The following is a 15,151-nucleotide window of genomic DNA, read 5'->3' on the forward strand; positions in this document are numbered from 1 at the left end:
AGTTCCAATGCTAATTTGTCTTTTCCACTGTTATTACCCAGCCAAGCAGTCTTCAACCACAAGTACCTAGAGATAACAGCAAGTAATGCCCACTCAGTTCTTGGGGTTCTAATAAAGCCCAAATGAAACATCACATATGGATATTTCTTATCAACTATTCAGCTCTCATAATGACATTAAGTCCCTCTGGCACACCCATGTATTCTGTCTCTCTGCTTAGCAAACTCTGGCTCAAGTCTTCCAACACAGTTCAGATGTTACCATGTCTAAAGAGCCATCTCTGAATCTTACAAGGACTCACCACTACATACAGCCATTTCCTTCACTGTTTCTATACAGCTCCATCCGTCTTACCATTTGTATTTGGGGTGAGGGAATACAAGGGAGGCACGCACATCTGGAAGTCAGAGGACAACTTGCACAAGTGGATTTTCTCCTACCATGTGAGTCCTGGTGATCAAATCAGGTCACCAAGCTTAGCAGCAAGCACCTTTACCTGGTGAGCCATGGTTTACATTCTTATTTAGTGAAGGGTTTCTTCTTAATGTGGACTATTTCATTTGGCCAGTATTCCAGAGTACATAGCCAGATTTCAATAAATGATGAATTAATAGTAACACAGGATTCTACTGTTTTTTGTTAACAAAGAGTCTGTGTTAACAGTCAATCATTAAACAATAGTTTCTCATATGTTAACTCTTTTCACATGATTGCTAACTTCTATATACCCTCCATTCTTAAGAGATAAAAACCTGACCTTTAACATTCCTACTTTATTTTACTCTGGAATGCCTCCGCTTGTCCCACAAATAGGGAGGGACATTGCCTTAACACTTGCAATCACTGTTCTGAAAGTGTAAACTGACTGCACTGGCCTAAAGCACTGCCGAGCCAAGCAGTCTTAAAGCATAAGCAGACTCGGAGGCAAACACTTGACCGCCCAGAAGGTATGAGAACTCTCCTGATATCACGTGGCCTGTTTATTACAGTAGCCTTGAAGCCCTTAGAGTAAAGTCTGAAAGACTGGAGGAAATCTAGTGCATCATGGAAATGGCACAGTGGAAAACAGAAGCAATGCCTCTCTGGGGCCACACTGTGCAGCCCCCAGTACAAGTGCCCCAAAAGAAAGAGCCACTCACCACAAAGGGTCTGAATGAGACACGCTGATGACAAATGCCTCTCCTGTCTGGCCAGAAAGAGTCCGTCCACTTTTATCAACAATGGTCCCAGAAATCTGAATTAACAATGTAACAGATCAACAATATAGACTCTGGTCAAGAATACAGTCACAAAGACAGAAACAAACAAGTGAAAGTTTTTCATTCTTTCATGAGGGAGAGCACTGGCAGAATGGATATATGCCAAGTGACTGGGGAAGAATGACAGCCTTAGACATCACACGCCCACGTCCATCCCTCTGTGAGCTCTAAGGAGACCAAGTCTTTAAGCCTTTCGTCTCTTCTGAACAGCCTGTCTTCCATCAATCACTTCTAGGTTCATTTTCCTTATCTTTCCAGAGGTAAGAGGCTATTGATGGGAGGAAGGTGAACAGAGGGGTAGTTTCTGAAAGATATTCTATCATCCCAGGGAGGGAGAAAACCTACAACAAAACCCTAACTGTAAAGGAATTTTCATAGAGGGAGAGGATTTTCATGCACATATTTAAGAACTTACAAAGATAGGCCGGGGAGGAGCATAATTCTCTTCAAAGAGTTTCTGGAGTGCAAACAAGGCCGCCTGTCAAGGAAAAAAAAAAGAATACCCTTATTTCTGAGAAAGGTCCAAGGTCAATCTAACTGCCTGATCAGCATACCCCTTTCCTAAGACCTCTTCAGGTGGAATACACACAAAGCTGAGGAAAGGAAATCTTCCCTAAATGCATGACACCCTCTCAAGTGTAACTCTGGACACACTAACCAATGCTCAGGTGAGGGATCTCAAGTGTAACCCTGGACACACTAACCAATGCTCAGGTGAGGGATCCCAAGTGTAACTCTGACACACTAACCAATGCTCAGGTGAGGGATCCCAAGTGTAACTCTGGACACACTAACCAATGCTCAGGTGAGGGATCTCAAGTGTAACTCTGGACACACTAACCAATGCTCAGGTGAGAGATCTCAAGTGTAACCCTGACACACTAACCAGTGCTCAGGTGAGGGATCTCAAATGTAACTCTGACACACTAACCAATGCTCAGGTGAGGGATCTCAAGTGTAACCCTGACACACTAACCAGTGCTCAGGTGAGGGATCTCAAGTGTAACTCTGACACACTAACCAGTGCTCAGGTGAGGGATCTCAAGTGTAACTCTGACACACTAACCAGTGCTCAGGTGAGGGATCTCAAGTGTAACTCTGACACACTAACCAATGCTCAGGTGAGGGATCTCAAGTGTAACTCTGACACACTAACCAGTGCTCAGGTGAGGGATCTCAAGTGTAACTCTGGACACACTAACCAGTGCTCAGGTGAGGGATCTCAAGTGTAACTCTGACACACTAACCAGTGCTCAGGTGAGGGATCTCAAGTGTAACCCTGACACACTAACCAATGCTCAGGTGAGGGATCTCAAGTGTAACTCTGACACACTAACCAGTGCTCAGGTAAGGGAATGGCTCAGAAGTGGAGCCCTGCCTAGCATGGTGCTCAAGTCCTGGGTTCAACCCCAGAACCATAAAAATAAAATAAAATAAAATAATCTGAATTCACCTAACAAGCTAATTATTTCCTCTGAAGTAGAGCAGAAGAGCTAACTTTTCTTTCTTTCCTCCCTCAATCAAAACAAAAGTAAATACAACAAAATGCCCTGCCTATTTGTCAGCCCTTCCCATACATCAAAGGTAGGTAAAGAACCAAAGATGTGCATCCCTAGAAAAATCCTCAGGAGCCTGGGTTGTAAAACTGCTTCCCTCTGTTAACAGTCCACGCTTAAGTCCCAAGCAGTACTCTTCTACTTCTTCTCCCTTTTACCATTAGTCACTGATGTGAAGATGAACACCTCTGAAATTGGAATGTAACTTGTCATTTAGATGAGTTTTTCCAGTGATGGGTTGTTTTGTTTTTCATGGAAAGTTCTTAAGTCAACAACACTGAATGCTGGTGTGGTCATGCACACATGTAATGGCAATACTTGAAAGGCTGAGGTAGAAGGACCTCAAGTTTGAGGCCAGCCTAGGAGACCAGTTCTAGGTCAGCCTGGGCTACATAGCAAGACTCTGTGATAAAAACAACAAACTGGAATTCCTATTTTAGAAAAAAAAAAAATGATCCTTAAAATCTTTTTTGTTTTTGGGTTGTTTTTTTTTTTGTTGTTGTTGTTGTTCTTGTTGTTTTGGTTTTTTTGGTTTGTTTTGTTGTTTTTCAAGACAGGGTTTTGGTATGTAGCTCTCGCCACCCCAAACCAGACTAGCCTGAATTCAGAGATCTGCCTGACCCTGCCTCCTGAGTTCTGGGACTAAAGGTGTGCATCACCTCTGCCTGGCTGTGAAAAATTTTATACCCTTAAAATCTTATAGTTTTGGGGTTTTGTTGTTGTTATTGTTTGTTTTTTTCAGGAGTTTTTCTGTGTAACAGCCTTGGCTGTCCTGGAACTCTCTTTACAGACTAGGCTGGCCTCAAACTCAGAGATCCACCTGCCTCTGCCTCCTTGATGCTGGGATTAAAGGAGTACACCACCACCGCCCAGTTATGAGCCACCACCCCCTGGCTATGTAAGATTTTTTTACTCTTAAAATCTTATAGAAAACAAAAACATCAGAATAGCCAGAAAAGTTCTAGGTAAAAGAACTACCAGTCATTCAAACTATTCTAAAGCTGTAGCAAACAATATAGTAATGCCACATGAACAGACTTCTGGAAAGGACTATAGAATTTAGGGTGTCTTAGTTCCATTGCTGTGATAAAATACCATGACCAAAAGCAACTTAGGGATGAAAGGGTTTATATCTGTCTTATGGGTTACAGTCCATCAAAGGAGAAGCCAAGGCAGGAACTTGGAGACAGGAACTGAGCAGAAACCATGGAGGAATACTGCTTACTGGTTTGCTCCCCATGCCTTACTCAGTCTCCTTATACAACCTAGGACCATCAGCCAAGGAGAGGCACCACCCACAGTGAATTTGGCCCTCCCATATCAACCACAAACTTCCTTACAGGCCAATCTGATGGAAGCATTTTCTCAGTTGAAGCTCCCTATTCCCAAATGACCCTGACTTGTATCAATTTGACAAAAAACTAACCAAGACAGGTTGTTGAAAGACCCTAACCCTTCAGGCTTACACCCCCCAAGCCCCAGGAGAATGAGGAACTAAAAAAGCTAGTCCAAGGGCAAACTGACTCGGCCACCCTTGCCACAATGTAACAATATAAAGAGATTTCTATTAAGAGATGTGCTCAACTGTGACTGAGATAATTGCAAGTGTTCCAGGAAAGACCACTGTAATCTTTGTGTAACTCTCACTCCTACCCTGATACCCCCCTTGAGGTTTCGGGAAGAATGTGCATGCAGACGTGACTGTACCCACCCTGTGATCAGGCCATGATCTTGTGAAATTAGCCTCTAGACACAAATCAATCAAAACAAAATTGTATGGGAATTGTAATCTTGTGGCTTTTGTGGGTTTTTCCTTTAAAAGTACCTATGTGGCTGCAGTAAGATGCGACTCTTGCCCTCAGGACAAGGGGAGCCCGACTGTACAGCCACTTCAATAAACCTCCTGCTGTTTGCATCAACTGGACCGGAGTCTGGGTTCTTGGGGCACCCACTCGAGAAGGTAGTACCCTGGGTCTGGGGTCTATCATTGTCTTATGCATCGTTCATGTCACTGAGAAATAATAAAGTATGTAGGGATGGAGAAATGGCTCAACAGTTAAGTGCACAGGTTGCTCTTACAGAGGACCCAGGTTTAATGCCCAACACCCATGTGACAGTTCACAACCCTCTGTAACCCCAGTTCCAGGGAATCCCAAGCTCTCGCTTGCCTCTGTGGGCATTAAGCATATACATGATATATAAATATACATGCAAGCAAAAACACATAAACATAAAATGAAAAAAATTAATGAAAAATAAAGTGTTTAACAGATGTTATTAGGAAAAGGAGATAATCTTACACAAATGTTCTCCCTACTTCATACTTCAAAATAAATCCCTAATATATCATTGGAAAAATTTCTATTATAAAAAAGAATGTATAGAGCCTGCAAGATGATTCAGTGGGTAAAGGTGCCCACTGCCAAGCCTGATAGCTAAGTTTGATCAAGGGACCACATGGTGGAAACAAAGAACTGACTCCCCAAGTATCCACCGACATAAACACTGATGCACTATGGCACTCACATACCCACACACATACACATGTATACAAAATAAAGTGTTATAAATTTATAAATATCAAAGATAATCGGTTGATGAAACACTTTCCTTACAAGCATGAGGACCTGAGTCCAATCCCTGTAACCCACTTTAAAAGCTGGTGATACACACTTGTAATCCCAGTTCTGGGGAGGTAGAAACAGAAGGTCCCTGGAGCTTGCTGGTTAGCCAGTCTAATTGGAGAGATCCACAACAATGAGAAACCACCTTAAATGAAGTGGATGGCATCCTTTAAATTTAAGGACTCCTGAGGATGACACCAAGTTTATCCTCCATCTTCCACACGCCCCCTTACACATGCATACGTATATACACATAAATGCATGTGTACACATATACACTTCCACATGAAACTGCATAAGCAATACAGGCCACATATTTTAAAACTTAAAAATTCAGTAACTCTTTAATCTTTTCCACCAAATTAAAAAAAAAAAAACCTACCCTAGTGCTTTATATTCTTGTTTAGCTGCCCATGTTTCCAATAAAAACAATACTGTGATTCTTTTCAGGTGTGTATCTGCTAGTTCCGTGGTTAGGAACACACACTGCTCTTCCAGAGGACCCAAGTTTGATTCCCAGCAACCGTATCAGGCAGCTCAAAACCACTGGTAACTCTAGCTACAGGTGGAATCAGATGCTTCTAGACCCCGTGGGCATCTGTACTGATGTGCATAGACCCACACACACACACACATCATTTTTAAACATACAATAGAAAAAAAGAGCAGAGGGCATAAATTACTGAAAAGGAAATACTGTTTCTAGACTCAGGTGTGGCACACTCATGAAAGAGGCCGTCAGAGACAGACAAAAATGGAGCAAACACAGGAACTTGTTTAACTTCAGCAGCAGCTACTATTATCTTCTAACTGTACAGAATTCTTCACAGCCCTCCATCATCCCACGCCATTCTTCCCCTCACTTACTTTGGCATTGGCTGTATCAAAAATAGTTTCAATGAGTAAGATATCAACGCCACCATCCAGCAGTCCTTTGGCCTGTTCCTCATATGCTTCAACAAGTTCATCAAATGCTGCAGAAAACAAATCACAGCCAGCACATCAGAAACCCACACCTTCTGAATGACACCATGGTGTGCCAAGCTCAAATCTGGCACCTGTGAATCATTGATGGTTTACAATGCAATTGTTTAAGAGCAACACTGTGTAAAAACCACACACAGTGGTAGGAAATAATCAACAAACAAAGTTGTTCCTACACCACTGCCATGTGCCCTCCACTTCTCACATATAAGCTAGGAGTGGGAAGGTGCATTAGTTTGTTGGACTGTGTACTTTATTCTCAACATCTTTAAAATAAACACATCAATCACTCTTCCCATAGATCACCTTAACCCATTGAGAGACAAATCTAAGAAACGAGATTTAGGGGCTGGAGAGATGGCTCAGCCGTTAAGAGTACCTGCCACTCTTCCGGAGGACCAGAGAGAACCCAGCACCCACACAAGCAGCTTCAACTGCCTATAACTCCAGTTCCAGGTGACTCACCACCTCATCTGAATTTTACAGGCATACACACACACACACACACACACACACACACACACACACACACACACATATGCACACATGCACACACACACACACACACACACTAAAAAAAATACAATAAATGAGATCTGGATACATCACAGGTTAAATCTCTAATAAATGTTATGATCCCATGTATTTCCCCCTCTCAGTTTATAAGAAGCCACCTCTCCAGAAGACAATTTTGACGGAACCGACAGAGTTCACTAACTACTAGGTCAATTTTGTAAGAAATGTCCTGTGTCGTCTATTTCCAGTGAGAAGTCATCTGTCTTCTCACTCTCTCTCCCAACCAAAAAGAAAAAACTGCCTAGCTATTTATCAGAGACCCCTGCTGTGCTAGCTAGGTAGTTACCCCTGACTTCATACCGTTTGGGAACAGGCTCCCACTGTCACATCCAGGGAACATGGACCACACCAGCTTGGGAAGTGCCACTCTTAGTAAAGATGCACGGCAGCACAGTGTGCACTATTCAGTAAACGAAATCCCATAAGCTGTACTCACCTGAACTTGTTGCCTACACAAAAATCCATTACCACAGCGGTATAATTAGCTCTAGGATTTTAAATCTTTCCTACAGTATTAATGCTCACAGATTGACCTACACTCTCAATTTTTTGTCAAATCTTAACAAAACAAGTTTATATATGCTAATTTGTACCTATAAAGCTAGTATGTTTAGATATTTTAGACTGCTTTCGGGAATTGAAAGGTGATATAAACTGGGCATGGTGGCTCACACCTGTGATCCCCTCGCTCAGGAGGCTGAGACGAAAAGACTGCCACAAATCTGAGAACAGCATGGGCTAGAAAGAATGCTAGGCCGCCTAGTCGGAACTATTGTGTCAGATCCTGTCTTAAAAAAAGATTAAAAAAAAAGAAATTCAAAAAGTAAAGGGTAGACAGGGAAAAACAACACAGCAGTTATTTTATAGTAGACCAAGAGCAGATACCCAATTTGCTGATGTCTTCCTTGTAAGTATTGGTTCAGCTAGTTTTATAGGAAGCACTGACATATGACCATGAACAGCTGAGAGCAAGCTCCAACAAGGACAGCCGCTAACATTAGAGTATTTCAGCCCCTGACACAGGTCCACTGTAAGCCCCTGACACAGGTACAGTCCCATTTCTGAGGTCTCACTTTGTAGATTTGTAGATTACTGAAGCACTTCCCCAAGGTCTGTGATTGTATGCAATGAATACTCACTGATGTTCCTGTAATCTGGCCTTTCCACCGATGGGGAGACAGAAAGTGTCTTATTAGTTGGACCCAGAGCGCCAGCCACAAACCTCTTGATTCCTTTGGGAAAAGAAAAAAAAGTGTGAAATCACCAGTCACTCAAACGTTTTAGTATGAATCCATAGACTTTAGGATCAATAATCTCAGTTCTCAGGAGTCAGAAGCAAGTCCGTGAGTTTGAGGCTGACCTGGGCTACCTAACTCCATCCCAAAATAAAATAAAAAGGTCTGGGACTGGGGCTTAGTGGCAGAGTGCTTGTCTAGCACACGAGGCACTCATCCTGGTTTACCTCCCCCAGTAAAGAAAAAGGGAGGTGAGGGAGACTTTTCCTATAAGGCTATATAATCCTCTATAGCTCAGAAACCTAAAAAGTTCTAAAAGCCTAATTTTTTCAAAATTCATTTGAAACAAAACTTCTATTGAACTAATAAAAGTCTATTTAATTTTTATGTCACTGAGTTGACAGACAGATTCTCTTAACATATTTGTTCATGACTAGGAAAATCACACAATAAAAGGAATATAAACATCATTGCCGTTAACAATTCAAAACAGCTCTCAAACAGCAAATCCAAGTATTTCTATTACAGTTGTGTGTTGGCATACTTTCTCCCTATTCTTGAGAAAAATTCAAAGTCTTGGATTTAACAAGGTGATTCACATTAGAACATAATGCGAAATGCTTTGTAGTATTACACTGCAGACCTTTCACTAGAGTAAATATTAAATCAGAATTAACAATTATAAAGCCTGAAATTCTAGAATGAAGCAGAATGAATATTGCTCTAGTCAGCTCTTTAAAAAAAAAAATCCTGCCTCAGGGGCTGGAGAGATGGTTCAGTGGTTAAGAGCACTGGCTGTTCTTCCAGAGGACCCATGTTCAATTTCCAGCACCCACATGGCAGCTCTCAACTGTCTGTAGCTGTAGTTATAGGTGACTTGGCATGCTCACACAGAAATACATGCAGGCAAAGCACCAATGCATACAAAATAAAGATAAATAAATCTTTTTTTTTTTTTTTTTTAAATCTTGCCTCTAGGCCAGAAGTGAACTTGTTTCTATAGCAGCCTGGGAAGTTGTGCTCATAGGCATATCAGAACGTAAAGCCAGGAGTCCTATAACTCATTACTTGGTGATTTTAGTAACATAACCTGGGCTGTGCTTTACAATTACACAGAGGAAGCCTGCCAACTAGCTAATAATGCCTGGGTAAGACACCACCCATCTGTAATTCTAGCATTAGGGAGGTAGAGGCAGGAGGATCAAGAGTTCAAGGTCCTCCTCTGCAACACTGGTTGAGACCTGCCTTGGACTCCAAGTCTGCCTCAAAACAAACAAAAAGAGAAAAGAGAAATTATTTTGCAGCCTGTGAAAAGGTTTCAGGCCTAAATGTTCTTCATCTTCCCCAGTGCTGAATAATAGCATAGATAGTTGTAAGGAAAATGTCCTTATCTTTCCCTGTTTGAACTGGTTCAATAGCCCATGACCACCTCTCTGTTGGGGTAATGGGCTCTGCAAGTCCATGAACTTAAATGTTATCTCTCAGAAACAGATTTCCTTGTAAACTGCTTTGGCCTTCTACATTAGTATGCAGTCAGTAACTTCCTAACAATTCCTTCCCATCTTTCCTACTGGCAATAACTTCACAGTCCCAAATCTTTCAGGGCTCGATATATTTCTTCTACTGCTTTCCCTGTCTCAAAGCCTCTCACCAGCCCAAATGTTCGGATGGCAGCTAGCCAGGAGGTTAGTTATTTCAAGAACCACTTTCCAAGTCCCAGCAAGATTGAATCTAATGCTACAGCCCTCTGTCATCCAGGAAGAGCAATCAGGTCATCAGTAGTCTACACGAGAAAATGCTCAAAAGGAAATCACTGCTTAAATAAGCCAGGCATGAGGAAGAAGCCAGCTTTAGAAAGATAACATCAAATACTCTAATAATTACCAAAATCAAATCAGCCAGTTGCTATTTAATAACCCAGTGATGTGCCTAGCTACCAAGTCAGGCTATGAGCATCAGTAAGGTAAAAGAGGAAACCCTGAACTGGAGGTCCAGGGGAACAGTGTCACTTCGGAGACACTGAATGGTTCTCTATAACACTACATACGGGAAGTAGCCTGCAAACAAGTAGAGTATTTGCTCCCAAGTCAAACATCATGTAAAAAAACACTGGACATTAGAGCTGAGACCATCAAAGAACTTGTGTGTGTGCAATAAAGAAGGAGAACGTCCCTTACCTGTCTGCAGAGTTATCTCCTCAGCGGCTCTTCTGGCCACATCTGCAGAGCACTTGTTCATCCGGTAGGCCTAACATATCAACCACTGAAGTTAGTCTGTCCTGCTTTTCCTCCATCCAGCAAGGGATCTATAACTAGCTAATTCTGAGTTGAACTCATCAAAGAACTAGCATGAACTGATGAGGGCTGAGTGAAACCACACATTGTAAGGCTGATACCTGGTCCTCTAGCACGTCAAATAAGTTGATACAGCCAAATATTCCACAAATTAATAAAATATTCTAACCCAGGTGTGGTAGCCTATAATCCTAGCACTCGGGAAGCTGAGACAGTGAATTCAAAGTGTGCCAAGGCTATATAATGCAATACTGTCTTGAAAGAAAAAAAGAAAGAGGAAAAGTATACTAGTGGGAAAACCACCAACATTTGAGAGAGGAAATCTAAGATCTAAGAGTGTCTCAGCCACTCCAGAACCAGTTGGCAGTTCTCAGAGCAGCTTTCCCGGGCCCAGATTTTCTTACTGGACTATGGTGGGAAGAAGCAGTTCTAAACTTTCTGTAGATTAACATCTTAAAAATCATGCCATCGGTGTTGGCATACACCTTTAATCTCAGCACTCAGGAGGCAGAGGCAGGCATATCTCTGAGTTCGAGGCCAGCCTGGTCTACAAAGTGAGCTCTAGAATTACACAGAGAAACCCTGTCTAAAAAAAAAAAATCTGATAAAGAATGCTGGAGAGATAGATCAGTAGTTAAAAGCATTGGAAGCTCTTCCAGGGGACCTGAGCTCAATTCCCACCATGCACAGGTGGGAATCACCTGCTAATCCAGTTCCAGGAGACCCAATACCCTCTTCTGGCTTCCACGGGCACCAAGCACATTCATGAGTGCACAGATATATATGCAAGCAAAATACTCAAGCACATAAAAACAATTTTTTTTTCATCTGAGAAAGATCATGGACCTCTTGCTGGAAAAAGCAAACAAGTAGGCACACACATGCAAAGCAGTCTGTCCACAAGTGAAGGGACCCTTCAGAAGCTGTTCACACACCAGCAAGTGTTCCTAGAGCTGTAATCTGCATCAACGCCTTTAACTGCTTTGGCTTCTCAAATTAACAAACGAGGATATCCTAACAGGGTTTGTTTGGTGCACTGTGGCTCAGGGCCCATCTCATTATCCACTTCTGCACTGGAACAGCCACAGCTATTTACTTACATGTACAGGTTCAGTCAGTACTACTGCCTTTACCAAAGGATACACTGTTAGCTGACTATTACTTGCCTCAAAAAGCCAGCTGCAATAAATGGGCTGCTACCCTCATAAGCAGAAGAGGTTCAAGCCATGATCCCTGATAACTGGGATTAAACTGACTGCCACTTCAGGTGGTTTTGTCATTAGCACTCTTCTGTGCAATAAATACTAATAAGCATATTAGACAGGGAAGTCTTACCAAGTGTTCAAGGCCATAGTCGGCTTGGGCAATACTAGTGCTGCTGAAAGTGTTTGTTTCAATGATATCTGCTCCAGCTAGCAAGTATTCCTGCAACAAAAGACAGTAAGTCAGCTATTACGAGCTTAAGAGTCCATGGCCCAATAATAAACGTGGCTTTTCATTTGTTACCAACAACCACCTTTTAACCAACATGTAAGACAATACTTTCAAGACTAGAGATGCAAGCAGGTACAAGGATTTCACAGAAAGGCATGTGGTTTAATACATAAGCACAGAACATAAGTTCAGACAAAAATAATACATTAGGTTTATGTACATTTTATCACATCCCTTAAACTCTGGTATTTGGTTTCGGGTTCCTTGGGTTTTGTTGTTGTTGCCGTTTTTTAAGGGAAAAATATACAAACTTCAAGGGGCAGTGGTTGGGCAGTAACTAGAATCCTGCCTGTCAAGTTCCTTAAATTTTCTGGGTATCAACCTCCTCATTAAAAGTATTAAAACCATTTCCTGCCTATGGTAAGGAAGTAAGTCTCTATGGTACTGTCAGCCAGCACTTCAAGAGTCTGGCACACCCTGGGCACTCAGGAGCCAGCAGCTCTGTTCTCCACACCTCCCCACTGTAACACCACTGATGGGCACCGAGAACTGCACCACCCCTAAGAGATCAAATTCTGAGCATGTTGTTTTCAGGCTGCATCTCCTACTCCTCTATCTGCACCCTTCCTGGAACCCTGAGAACTTGGTACCCCACCACTCTGCCTCTTTAACACCTGCCTTCCTAGTTTCTCTGTCTGAAGAACATCTCCATCTCAGTCTGACTCACAGCCTGAAACCCTTTGATTTTCTAACAGTCAACAAACTCAGTCTTCCTAAGCTGATGAATAATGTCTGCAGAAATGAAAATGAAAGCCAAGATGAGCAGCACATTTACAATAGCAGTCTTCAAGAGGGAGATAACTAAAGCAACTTCATCACATGTCATATGACACCTAAAAAAAACTGTGTATGTCTATGACACAGTGAGGCCGCCAAGCACCACTAAACAGGAAAACACACTGTGTAAAACATACTGCTATGGTCTGAATGCAAATGTACTTAGACTCATGCTTAAAGACTTGGTCCCAAGTGGTAGCACTGTTTCAGGAGATTGTAGAACCCTTAGGAAGTGAGCCGAGCTGAATGAAGGAAGGTTTTACCAGTCCCTGTCTGCTTCCTGATCAGCACAATGTAACATGACCGATGCCATGTACAAACAACTGCTCCCTCCACTATCATGCCTTTCTGCCCCAATGGACTGTACCCTCTCTTTGAGCAAAATAAATCTCTTATTTCTGCCAACTATTCTAGCAGAGATAAGTAACATATACATACAGCCATTATGTTTAAAACATGTACCTTCTACTCATATAATATGCAGATTAAACGTGTAACAAAAATAATTAGGAAGATAAGCATCAACTGATAGTAGTTCTAGGGAGGGTAGCAATTTATAGCAGTAGTCAAACAGGAATTTATTTTTATGTTAAATAGCAAGGAAGGGGGGCTGGAGAGATGGTCCTAAGGTTAAGAGCTGGTTGTTCCTCCAAAGGACCCAGCTTCTTTCCCAGCACTCATATGGCAGTTCACAATCATATGTAACTATAGTTCCAGAGGATCAGACACCCTCTTACAGCCTCCACAGGCACCAGTTATGCATACAATATAGACATTCATGCAGGTAAAACACTGTATGTGCAATTTTAAATAGATGGATGGATGGATGGATGGATGGATGTAGATATATATTTACATATATATTTTACTACATACACACACAAAGAGAGACAGAGAGACAGAAGGGGGGCTCTGAAAACAACCCTAAGGGCACCTCCTGAGGCCATACTGAAATTTAACATAGGAATCTTGGCAGGGAGGGGAAGAAAGACATGGCACTCAGACCTTAGCGTACCCAACCAGAAGAACAAATCTGCTTTCTCCTGCTGCACTCCACCATGTGAGGATACAATAGGAAGAAAGGTACATGGTAAGCAGAGAGGACCTTCAGCAGACACCAGACCTAATGGCATCTCAGTGATGCACTTCCTACTGTTACAAACTATAAATGCTGGGGCCTGGAGAAATGGCTCAACAGTTAAGAGCACCAGGTGCTCTTCCAGGAGATCCAAGCTTGACTACCAATACCCAAATGGCAGTTCACAACCATCTGAAACTCCTGGAGGCAGTTCTAGAGGGTCTGGTTTTTGCTTCCCTGGGCACCAGGCACACACATGGTGCACATAATACACATACATGCAGTCAAAGCATTCACACATATAAAACTAAATAAATAAATAGAAATGTCGTTGCTGGAGCAACTCAATCTGAGAATTTTTTTTTTTTTTTTTTTTTTTTTTTTTTGGTTTTTTCGAGACAGGGTTTCTCTGTGTAGCTTTGAGCCTTTCCTGGGACTCACTTGGTAGTCCAGGCTGGCCTCGAACTCACAGAGATCCGCCTGGCTCTGCCTCCCGAGTGTTGGGATTAAAGGTGTGTGCCACCACCGCCCGGCTTCAATCTGAGAATTTTTATAGCAGCACAAACTAAGACACCATCTTTCAGTATATCTTCACAGGGTATTAATAGGCAAATATGAAACTCCGAAATTGTTCCAGGATGTATGGTTTTTCAACTAAAGTTTAAATGCTACAAAGGCCAAAACAAACAAACAAACAAACAAAAAACAACAACAACAAAACCAACCTACCTTTGTCATCTGCTTGCTTATCCCAAGGGCCCAACCAACATCGTCTGTAACTTTTATTTGGTGTGAAATACCTGCTTTTTAATAAATCACATCCTTTTTCCATATTCTCTAGAGCTTGATACATGAAATAGCCTGAATGAATGTTTAAGAGCCTAGAAATAACTCACCTTATGAATTTGGCCAATAACATGAGGTTGGGTTATACTTAAGATGTCATTGTTGCCTTTCAGTGGCCTGGGGTGATCTTTGAACTCTTGACCTTGGAAACTTTCTTCACTTAGTTTGTACCGCTGGATCATGGTCCCCATTCCACCATCCAGCACCATAATCCTCTTCCTAAGAATGGCTTCAATCTCATCCTGCAGGGTTTTCTTCATCTCTCCTTAAAGAAAGTAAACACTGACTTCAAAGAATGAAAGAGGAAGCTATGTGGGTGATGTAGGTAAAAGGTACCTCCTGCGTAAGACCACAGAGTCTGCCCTAGCACCACAAAGGGGAAAAAAGGCAAGGAGAAGGGAGGAAAGGATGAGGAGAGAGAACATGGA

General features: G+C 42.1%; 1 protein-coding gene across 2 annotated transcripts in view; it reads right to left on the bottom strand.

Moving 5' to 3' along the window:
* Mtr (5-methyltetrahydrofolate-homocysteine methyltransferase) overlaps positions 1-15,151 on the bottom strand; it is an 85,353-nt gene that overhangs the window by 60,241 nt on the left and 9,961 nt on the right. For both annotated transcript variants that reach the window (XM_042278219.2, XM_006980164.4), the window contains exons 2-8: positions 14,774-14,988; positions 11,864-11,953; positions 10,412-10,481; positions 8,139-8,231; positions 6,307-6,413; positions 1,675-1,737; positions 1,140-1,234 (exon numbers count right to left, since the gene is read on the bottom strand). In XM_042278219.2, the coding sequence (XP_042134153.1) occupies positions 1,140-1,234; positions 1,675-1,737; positions 6,307-6,413; positions 8,139-8,231; positions 10,412-10,481; positions 11,864-11,953; positions 14,774-14,983 (728 nt within the window). In that variant the 5' untranslated portion in view covers positions 14,984-14,988. The remainder of the gene's footprint in view (positions 1-1,139; positions 1,235-1,674; positions 1,738-6,306; positions 6,414-8,138; positions 8,232-10,411; positions 10,482-11,863; positions 11,954-14,773; positions 14,989-15,151) is intronic.

The sequence above is a fragment of the Peromyscus maniculatus genome, chromosome 5 (assembly GCF_049852395.1).
Source record: "Peromyscus maniculatus bairdii isolate BWxNUB_F1_BW_parent chromosome 5, HU_Pman_BW_mat_3.1, whole genome shotgun sequence".
Taxonomy (NCBI): Eukaryota; Metazoa; Chordata; class Mammalia; order Rodentia; family Cricetidae; genus Peromyscus; species Peromyscus maniculatus.